Raw genomic sequence first — 11,260 nt, 5'->3', positions numbered from 1 at the left:
TTTTTTTGTTTTTTGTTTTTAACATGCTGTGTGTGCTGGTAGGTAGTATTCTTCTGGGCTGTGGCTCCTAGTCATAACTTAGATAGAGGTTTTGCCAGTGAAAGAGCTACCAAATGTCAGCCAGGCAATTTCTTATTCACTGAGTTTCTGATAAGGCATTATTTTATTTGCTTGGAGAATCTGAGTTGGTCACAGTAGTGGGGACTGGGCTATTGTTTTCAGGCCTGTTTGTTTTTCCTTGCAGTGCTGGAATGAACAAGGGCGCTTGGGTGGCCTGTCTTGATTTTGAAGGTTTTCTTTCAATCCGTGCTGCAGAAGATTTTAATACAGCAGTCTGGTGCATTTGCTTTACTCATTTTAAGTGTAGCTGTTCAGCATCAAGTTTTCTTTCTTTGTAGTGTGGATTTGATACTTCTGACACTTTCTAACTGCAGTCCAGAGAGCAGGCCGGTGGTCTAGAAAACTTCTGATAATAATAGGTGTCTGTAAAGAGGAAAGGCTGGAGCTTTAAAAAAAAAAAATAACTGAAGAAAGAGGAAAGGCTGGAGCTTTAAAAAAAAAATAACTGATGAAGTAAGCTTAATGAGATCTGGTGAATCTTAGCAGAAAGGATCCCAATCCTCAAAATGATAATACTTTCCTATGGTTTCTTCCTTTGAAAAACTGTTGTATTAGTCATTGTTCCTAGTGTTTGACTAAGCATTGCAAAGCTGCATTTGCTCTAGCTAAGAGCATAGTTTTTGAAAAAAAGGTTGAATGCAGGGTAGTAGAATTACAGTCCTTGGGATTGCAAAGTATACCATGCTCAATCCCATCTATGCCATAATTTAAGTTTACTCAGCAAATAAGTCTTGGGTTACTCCTAACAGGGATCTTGTTTATGACTGTTAACTAAGTTTTTAGTCATGTTTTGTACCAGTGTTTTTTAATGTACTTTGTGTTTTGAACCAAATTAAATGGCTAAATAATCACTTTCACACAGGGCAAACTCAGAAGATGAATCTCTTCCAATCCATAACAAGTGCCTTGGACAATGCTTTAGCCAAAGATCCGACTGCAGGTATACTATACATGTTAGTGTGTTTTGCTTTGTAGAAATTGCATTTTGTTTTACCTATTTGTGTACAGTATTTAAGGCATTTCTTGTGGCCTTTAAAGTTTTCTAATAAATTATTTCTACGTTTTGATCTCAAACAAAACTTAAAAATGTGTTGTATTAACAGATTATTAATGGATTATGTGATCTAAGGTGCAGTTGTGTCTTCTGTATTAGCTGGGTGTATTTTGCTTGAAAGTTGGGACAGAAAGATACATTGCTTAATGTGCTTCTGGTATTACTGATGTGAACTGTAGTTAAGGACAGTTTGAGTCCCACCAGTAAGTAAAGGAGTTTTTAAAATGTAAATCTTAGTTTTTAATTCCTTCAACTCTCTATGCTCAAAAAGTGATATTTTTTAGAGGCTATATATTCGTTGCTCTGTCCATTCTCCCTTCTCTCCTTCCCTGCCCTCCAAAATTCCTTTCCAGCTTTACTGATTTCTGTTCATTGTTGTGCATAGGCAATGTAAGATTTTCTAGGCTTTTGCAGTCTGGCTAACCTATAACTTTGAAGAAGCTAATTCATCATAGCTTGATTTAAAATTGATTTTATCCTAAACTCTTTTGCACAAAACTATTTATTCCACTTTTAATTCTTGTACATAACAGGAGGTCTGTTGCTTCTGTTGTCATAACAAAGGTGTGAAGATGGTCAGATATTTGAAAGAGATGTTTAATGTCATGAACACAGCTGCAAAAGCTGTATGATCTTGTGTAATTTTGGTTTTTCTTTTTTGTGTTAGTAACTTTTTGGCACTGCTTGAATTACTTGAAGTCTGACTAATCGTCTAATTTGTTAGGACAAATTCCATGTTGTCTGTCCAGTACTATGCCTGTATACATTCCCTCTCAATCTACAGCTGTGTTATAATCACCTTTTTTAAATTAAACTTAGACAACTGAGGGTAAATTAGTGCCAAGAACAGATTTTAGTGCCATTTCTGTAGAATCAGCCATATAAAAATAAGTAGAATGTTAGTCCAGTAGGAACCTGAACTCATATATAGTCTTCAGCCATTTAGTCGCTCTAAGGTTCCAGTCTTGCTCCTCAGTTTTGCAGGGCTGGATCTTTGCAAAGCCCTTTGCAAGACCATGTTGGAGTTCTACAGTCCAGACGTGTGAGTTGTCACTATCACTCTACTTACGGAATTAATTAGCACTTCTTGCAATAGAAAGCATGTCCTTCATATGTTTTTAGTTGTATGGGAATTGAGCAACTGTTGTTTAAGTAGTGGAAATCCTCATACTTGTGTTGTTGAGAATTAGAAGCTGTCCAGGAAAATATTTTCAGTGGCTGAACAGAACGAGTAAATCCACGCAAGTTTGCTGATACCAGCATTAAATGGGATTTTTTTGTGCCAGCTGGCTCAAAAGTGAGTAGCCATATGGTAATGGAAAGGCCTTACAAAGATTTTAAGTACATAAGAAAGCAAACAAATTAATATTAAAAATGAACTAGAGAGATGATCTTGGGGACATACTTCAACCATGTACTCCAAGACTGCATGGGTTTTACATTATTATACAGGTTATTTTTCTTTAAGTGCTGTCATTAATATGATTGTCAGAAGTGTGTTAATCCTTTTTAGTGCTTCCAATCAGAAATGTATTTTATTTAAATAAAAATAATATTTGAAAGGCAAGGAGGCTAACTCATTATCATATCTCATATCCTTTAGAATATGGAGAGTATTGAGGAATTTGGGAGTTATCAGAACTGACCCCCATTCATGCAAGCTGCTGTTGGTGATACTGCTGCACATCTCTTACATGCTTAAAAAAATTGAAATAGGCAATACTTATTTCTGTGAATTAAATAACAAAACTGTTTTAAGAGAAATTAGACGTCATCATTCCATAAATTCAAAGAAACACCGCCCCCCCAGACTAGTTGATATGAAGCTAATTTTTAAAGGCAATTACTTTTAGTGATAAAACTTTACTGGCTACATCACCCACACTGGATAGTAGTGGATAGTAGTGTTGAATACTGAGAGTTGTCCTGGTTATTAGATACCCATCTTTTCTGTAGAGGAGTTCCTCTGAAGTCACTCTTCAGGGATCTGGCAAGTATGTTTGGAGAAGGTTTGAAATTTCATGTTGGATTGGTATTTTGAAGAAAACTTCAATTTGACATTTTTCAAAACACTACATTTACTGAAATCTGTGGATAAAGAATGCCAATGGTTACCAGTTGAAGCAGAACACACAACTTCAGTGACTCTTTAGTGGTTGAATGTAATTGTTTCTTGGAATTGCTTTTATTCATTTAGATATAGATATTGTGATATTATAGAATATTTCAGAAAAATAAATAGATGGTTTAATGAAAGCATAGCTGAATCAGTTTCATGAATTCTGCTTTGAGACATAGTTGTGTTGCTGTACCGATTCCTCATTAACCTTGGTTCTTCATTTGTTATAGTTAGGCTGTGCATGAGAAACGCTTAGATAAATAAATGTCTAGATAAAGCTTGAAGTAAAATGAAATGTTAGGTGCTACTTATGTTAGTGTCTCATAAAAACCTTTGAAACACATTCATTAAAAATAAGATGCATTGGAGTAACATTAGCCTCCTCTACTTTATTATTTTTCAGTAGTATTTGGTGAAGATGTGGCCTTTGGTGGAGTCTTCAGGTGTACAGTTGGCTTGCGAGACAAATATGGTAAGTTAACTTTTAAATCTGACATTATTTTCGTATTAGCATCTCTTTTCTTTTGTACCCCTCTATGGTTTGTGGGAGAAGAGAAGTACACGTGGGAGAGAAGCCTTGTAAATGGACTTCTGTTTTCCTTTCTGTCCTTGGAAATAGAAAAATTTTGAACATTTTACCGTTTATGTAAGCTTTCAAAGCTTTCGAAACTTGCTGACATAATTTCAGGAGTCTTCTATTTCTTCAACTAACTTTATCAAAATAACTTCATTTTTTAAAACTGCAATTGGACCAGATATTCATCATGGTTCCCCCATTTAATTGCTGTAATCAAATTAAAGCCTCTTAGCAACAATACATGGTGATGCATTTTGGTCCTATCTGTCGGTCAAGAACTGTGAAGGAATTACATTAAAATGGATTTAAACTCTTTGTTAAATATAGTATTTTCTAGCATGGCCTGGAAAGCCAATATAGAAATGGTGTGTTATGGCTATGCTTGTGCTTCATCTAGAATGCGATTGGTTTACTTATTTGGGAGACTCATGTGAAGGCATTCAGAGGAATGGTACAACCTTTGTCTCAAAGAATCTTAGAAGTAGCCTTTATCACTAGATAGGAAAAACAGGTTTGCAAAAGTATATGAAAAATACGATGGTACTTGATAATCTCGTACCTCAGACAGTTGAGGTGAGTTCAGTGGACAAGGAAAAATAGTTACTTGAAGGAACTTTTTAATTTTTATTGAAAACTTATTTTTTAAGTAAGTTTTAAATAGGGAATTTCTTTTAAACTTGCAGGAGCTTTTAAAAATGTCTTGTGTGATCTGTGATTTAAATTAACCCGTATATTGTGTTTATTTTGGAAGAAACGTAGTTCTACTATTTCTGGGGGACAGACTCCTACAGCTGAGTATCAATGGCTTCTAAGAAAGGTGGGGGAAGGAAAAGACTTTCTTTCAGACCGTATGTTGTTGCACAAGCATGTGTGTCATGTTCACAGTTCTTGATGGATAGAATTTAGCCACCTAGTTAGTGATACCTGGTTGGAAAATCTGGATGGCTTTTCAAAGTCCTTCACTGTTCTTCCAATTAAGTTTCTTCTTTGGTTATCCATTTGGTGTCGTTTCATTAAGTACCCATTTTGCTGTGAGAAGTACTGTTACTGGAATGCTAAAAAAAGAATCAATGTTTCCACGTATGGCAGGCTAGGTAGTACATAGCAGTTTACAGGTCTTGGAAACTGGTTGTGGATACAGTAACCTGATAGCTTTTAATTTGGCAGTTGCTGTCTCCCCCACTGGGCTATTAAACAGAATAAGAGGTTATAAAATGTTAAGTTTCAGCAGCTTACTTTCTTCAAGGCACCAGGATGACTGGGACCACTTGCAGCCAGTGATTAAATCTACTTCATTTTCCTCATCTGGAGGAGATGAGTTACTGCCATCTTGGAGGAGATCACCAAGATCCACTTTTTTGGAGTGAACCAAAAAAGGGAGAGGAAGACTATACTTTTAAGAAGTTTTAGAAACATAACCATATTTTGTTGTCTTGTTTCTCTGCTTCAATTATTATGTGGATGTCTTCTCACTCTCTGGTTTATACATTAATGTTCAAATAGTTTGGATAGGACTTTTATTAGCAATGATCTTTAGTGCTGCATGTTGAGGTTGAGTTAGAGTGCTCTGGTGTGATATGTTAACTCTGTTTACTAGACTTCATGTGAAAATGAAGCCTCTGAGACAGCAGTCTGTTGCTGGAAACATGGGCAACAGAAGACTTCATTTGGGAAATAAGCAACAGCAGCAGATGGCTCCATAAGCAACCTTCTTGTTTTTTAGTGAACATCTCCAGTTTAAAAGACAAAAGGAGCAAATTTTATATTGTTAGGGTGTTGCTTTGACAGTCACTTGTTGGTTTTCTTTGATGTAAGAAAGTCATGTAATATTGGAATGAAGGAAAGGCATTATTTAATTCTTGTAGTAGCATTTTATTGATGGTGTATTCAGAAGTGCCAGTGCTGTTCAAAGACTCTGTGATAGCCCCTGCCCCACAGTGCAGGGGTACTGCTGAGGTGGGTACTGATGAGGGGGTGCAAAGAACTATTTACACTGTGTTAGTCAGTATGATAAGCAGCAGTCACAGCACATCAGCAGCCTAGCTAGAACCAGATGTATTTTATGGGTATAACAACAAAGATTTTTAATGAGATTTTTGAGGAAGATATGACGTGACTTTGGGAATGTTTGAAAAGAGCTCCTTTAAAGCATGAGAGGCAACATGAGAAATTGTGGAAGTACTTGTATGAACATTGAACAAGGGCTAATGAAAGCTAGTATTGCCATTTGATCAAAAAGGGTACTGACATCTTTATGGTGAATAAGAGGATAGATTTGATAAGGAAAAACTAAGTAGTGCTCTTGTTTCATGTGATTGTAAAATAAAATGGGTGGGTACATAAAGTGCTGGTGAGATCAAATTAACAAGGTAGGAAACTCTCCACATTCATTCAGAGCGTTGCAAAGATTGCATTTGCTAGAGGAAAAGTGTGTTAGCTGGAAGAGAAGGAGAAATTTGAAAAGCTTTTTGCTGTTTTCCTGCTTAAAAAACCGCCAAGTTTGTCTTACAGATTCATTATAGAAAGATCTTCCTAAGATCCATTTATCTTGCAGATTCTGAGATTTAGGTCTAGGTGAGAAGTGAACTGAAGATGTTGATAGTGATTGAGAGAGAAGAGGGTGGAGAAGGTTTGACAGGAAAAATAAATGAGTTCTTCATGCTGCTGCTGAGGTGCCTTTAAGTAAATGAAGGCAATATCTGAAATACGAGTTTGGGCAGAAAGAGAAGTCTGAAGATAAAAGGTGAATTTAGGAGTCATTCACATAATGATAATTCAACCTTGTAAGGCGGTTAAGATAATACAGGTAACTTCTGGCTTCTTTCTTCACTAATAGTGAAATCCTATAGAAAACAGGCAGTGGCTGAAGAGGGAACGGCAAAGATGAACTACAGGACGTACTGAAAATACAGTTACAATGCTGAGGAGAACCAGGAACGACTGAAAGCGCAAAAATTGAAGGAATCCAAAATTTTGAGAGGGGTGTGGCTGTCTGTCAGTGTTGTCTTGGAGATTAAATAAGTTCTGGATGCTCTGCTTGTTTTATGCGAAGGCTAGAGTCCATGTAAAACAAGGAGGAATCCCAGACAGAATCAGCGAACAAGCATCCTCATGGATCTTACCTGTACAAGGAAGATTACATTCACTTACTGACTCTTCTTTCCCCATTGCCCTCCTACATTTACCATCAACATAATAATAAGAGCTACAAGTGATATAATGTGAGGTTGTTTCTATATGTTGATGTAAAATATGAAGGAATGAATGTGTTTTTTCTCCTCTCCTGGAAGAGGGAGGTTGTTTGTTTTTTTCTTTGTCTGGTTTATTTTTTTTCCATAGATAATCAAAATCACTAGGTGGCAGTCTATGCCTATAACTAGTTATTTTCATACAAATTGATAGTTCCTTTTTAAGCACTTTTATAGAGGTCAAGGTCTAAATATCACCTGATAATATAGTAGGATATACTCAGTAGTAGTACTATACAGATGCTGGTTGCTATCCAGACTGTTACTGAAGTCTCTCTGGAGAGAAGGAGAAGAAATTTGCTTTTAGAATAAACGTGTCATCAAATCTAAAACCTTTTTTTGCCAGGAAAGCCATTTAAGCCTGAGTGTAGAGTAATGTTGTAATACAAACACAGCTAGAGGCCTATACTAGTAAGTGAAAGAAGTCAAGCTCATTGACTTTGTAAGGAAATAAAACCTAATTTTTGATTGGATGAATTTTTGACATGCTACAAAATTTTGTTTGAAAATTTTTAATTGAGGAATCATATGTAAAAAAGTCAGTATGTGGAAGTTTCTTTTCCATGATAGCTATGACTTAGGATGGTATGTTTGTTTCTATACATCTTACGTCAACATCTGAAATAGGCGATTCCAGTTTTCTGGCATTGCTTTGCTGCTCATGATTCTGTATTGGTGTTAGTAAGTTTTGCATGAACTGAATGCTTAGAAATCTGTTGCTGTATAATCCTCTGCCCTGCAAATGAGGAGACTCCCTGAAATTTTTATGTAGAGAGTTCCTTCTAGATAAAGGAAGTGAAATAAGTCTTGTACAGTTTTTTTTCCTTTGTCCCCTCCCTCTGGTCTTGCACAGTGGAAGGCATCTTCTTGTTTTATTTCTTGTCTCTTTCCCTATCACCCCTTGCCAGTTTTTTGACTGTCACCATTTTGCAGAGGTTGCATACTCTAACCTCTAGAGTATCTTTATTGAAGTAATGAATGTCTGCTGTTCCATAGTCCTGCTGTCTGGAGATGTTTCCTGTCTCTAAAGCAAAGATGTAAACTGCATGATTGATAGCCTTCTTCCTTGACTGCTGTATTTTTGTAGCCTAGGTAATGTGTGCAAATGTTATTTTTTTATTTAAAAGGGAAGTACATTATTATTTTGGTCTTTTGAAGAAAACGCTATCTGAATGAAATAGCTGTACATTTGTCTTTGTGTCTGCAGATGGATTTGAAACAATGATCCTGGAGTGTGAATACATGTGTCCTATAGCTCTGCCTGAAGTGTGACATAAAGTTGCAGCATGTAAAGATCAGTATCATCCACATGACAAAAATACAGAGACAATCAGAGGTAGGGATTAGATGACAGGAGGTAAAGAAATGGGAGGAAAAAACAGAGAGTAAGGTAAAAATAGAGAAAGTGGACAGAAGTAAAGACTGAGAAACAAGAATAGCAGAAATAGTGATTGGCAAGGAGGGCTACTCAGAAGAATGCCAGAGCAGGGTTTTTTTTTCTGGGTAACTCCAAAAAAAGACCCTTCTAGCCTACTGTGGCCAAAAATGAAGATTTTGAGAGTCTATAAACAGGGGAAGTGAAGTATATATAATACTTGAATACTCTCTCTGCCGTCCTCCAAACACTTACGGCTTGAGGGCTTCCTTATCTAGTGCCTCTGTGTAGTCATCGGCCTCAGTAGAGATTTGTCTGTAACACCATTCTGGTCTACGCTTGAAGGGAGGCTCTCTTGGGCACTTACTGCCATGCCAAAAGTCTATCCCTTAGCGAGGGTAAGGATCAAGAGCCTTCTGTCTATTTCAAAGCTTGATATTCTGAGAATGTGGAATAGGATCAGTCCTTGCTCAGAACTCTGAGAATCCAACAGAAGTAAGATTGGCTTGGCAGGTCTTTCCCCATAGCACTGCTCTGGGGAGACTGAGTTTTTTTGGGTTTTTGTGTTCACTTTTATAGATGAGATTTGGGTAGGTGGTAGAAACCAAACTCGGAAGAATTGGAAGAATTGAAGACATTTATAACATTAGAATCTTAGATTGAGTTATTGCCCATGTTTGTTGTCATCTCAAAAAGTAATATACATCTTTAGTAATTCTTGTCTCTGTGCTAACAAATTTATGTACAGGCTTTCCAATACTACAGCTGTTTGTAGGTCTTATCAGTTACATGCAGATGTCTCGCACAGATGCATGCCTTTGTGTGTATGTGTTTGGTGAATATGTTTCAGTAAGTTATGTTTCACTCAAAAGCTGGAAAGTTGTTATGCTTGCCAAAAGGTTTGCACTATAGAGAGGAAAGTTGACCTAGTAAGGAAATGTGAAAGACCAGAATTTACTTTTTCTGTTGCTAAGATTTCATGCAAGTTTGGATAGCCAGGGAACTAGCAATTTCCCTTTAGAACAGGAGTAGTGTTTGAGCCTTATGTCTCTTTAACTAAGCAGATTGCTGTTCGCTTTAGGGACTGCTTTCCTTGGTATATGTGATGTCTAATTAGAGCTTGTTAGAGCTTTTCAAGTTCCTGTTAATGTATCTGAAAGACTGGAGTAAAAAAAAAAAAAATTTTGAGTGTAGTCTTCTGAAAGTAGTCTTGAATTATCCACCTAGCAGAGGTTAAGGGAGTTGGAAGAGAGATGGTCAGCAGGTGAAAACGTGAAAAATCCCTTTCTCCCGACGACCAACTTGCAGAGGGTCACAGTGGCTTCAGGAGCTAGCAGGTTAAGTGCAATCACGTTTGATCAATGCTTGAATGAAAGAAGGATGTTGGGAAGAGAAAATATGTTTCTGGAGTTGTGTGAGGCAAGGGAGGCGCATTAAACCAGTGCCTGTAAGATGGAACTTTTTGTGAATGATGAATTTGGGTAGGAGAAAGAGGTCGTTATTGGACTGGAAAGAGGTTCTATTTAATTAGAGGAATGAGAGCTAGCAACAGTGCCTATCATTTGTATAATTCACCATTAACTTGCTTAACACTGAACTTATTTATATGTGAAGGTGTTTTACATTATTTGTTTCAGAATCCTACTAGCTACCTGTTTTCAGGCCATCACATCGGAATTACCTTATTCTCTAGAGGTCAGTGATCACTGACCTCTAGAGAATAAGGTAATTCCGATGTGATGGCCTGAAAACAGGTAGCTAGTAGGATTCTGAAACAAATAATGTAAAACACCTTCACATATAAATAAGTTCAGTGTTAAGCAAGTTAATGGTGAATTATACAAATGATAGGCACTGTTGCTAAAGGTTTTACAGCTCCAGACGTTGCATGAGGCAAAGGGTGCTGGAGGATTTTAAAAGTTCAAAGAATCACTTCTGTGATTCTGTGATATTTTTGGAATAAGTCTTTAAAGAAATTAGAAAGGTGTCTAGTAGTATCGTCAGTCTTCTCCAAAGCCAGCTATGAGTTCGGTATGGATGCAGTGTATCCATGTGTCAGTACCCAACATAAATAGGTTTTTAATATGAAATTGGAAAAAATGTGATCCTTAGTAAGGGAAGTTTTAGTCTAAATATTATGTGTGTAGGATTAATCTTGGCAAATGCACTATTTAAAAGCTGGATCTGATATAAGCAAGTAGTTCAGGCTTCCTCCAGGTTCCATATCAATTCTAGCAGATAATTTGTGCTGCCTATTCAAGAGTATTCAAGACCAACTATGTTCATAGAATCACAGAATAATTTAGGTTGGAGAAGACCCTTAAGGTCATCGAGTCCAACCATTAACCTAGCACTGCCAAGTCCACCACTAAACCATGTCCCTAAGCACCATGTCTATATGTCTTTTAAATACCTCCAGGGATGGTGACTCAACCACTTCCCTGGGCAGTCCGTTCCAATGCTTGACAACCCTTTCAGTGAAGAAATTCTTCCTAATATCCGATCTAAACCTCCCCTGTCACAATTTGAGGCCATTTCCTCCTGTCCTATCACTTGTTACTTGGGAGAAGAGACCAACACCCACCTCACTACAACCTCCTTTCAGGTAGCTGTAGAGAGCGTTAAGGTCTCCTCTGAGCCTCCTTTTCTCCAGGCTAAACAACCCCAGTTCCCTCAGCCGCTCCTCATAAGACTTGTGCTCTAGACCCTTCACCAGCTTTGTTGCCCTTCTCTGGACACGCTCCAGCACCTCAACGTCCTTCTTGTA

The 11,260-nt window shown here is 37.2% G+C and overlaps 1 protein-coding gene across 1 annotated transcript in view; it reads left to right on the top strand.

Annotated features, from left to right (window-relative positions):
* The first annotated feature begins 987 nt into the window (after positions 1-987).
* The window catches only part of BCKDHB (branched chain keto acid dehydrogenase E1 subunit beta), a 77,371-nt gene continuing 67,098 nt past the window's right edge, over positions 988-11,260 (top strand). Inside the window, exons 1-2 of the mRNA XM_009282728.1 lie at positions 988-1,060; positions 3,697-3,765. Of these exons, the coding sequence (XP_009281003.1) occupies positions 997-1,060; positions 3,697-3,765 (133 nt within the window). The 5' untranslated portion in view covers positions 988-996. The remainder of the gene's footprint in view (positions 1,061-3,696; positions 3,766-11,260) is intronic.

The sequence above is a fragment of the Aptenodytes forsteri genome, unplaced genomic scaffold (genome assembly GCF_000699145.1).
Source record: "Aptenodytes forsteri isolate BGI_AS27 unplaced genomic scaffold, ASM69914v1 Scaffold245, whole genome shotgun sequence".
In the NCBI taxonomy this organism is placed as follows: domain Eukaryota; kingdom Metazoa; phylum Chordata; class Aves; order Sphenisciformes; family Spheniscidae; genus Aptenodytes; species Aptenodytes forsteri.
This window is presented reverse-complemented; position numbering and strand designations above follow the sequence as displayed.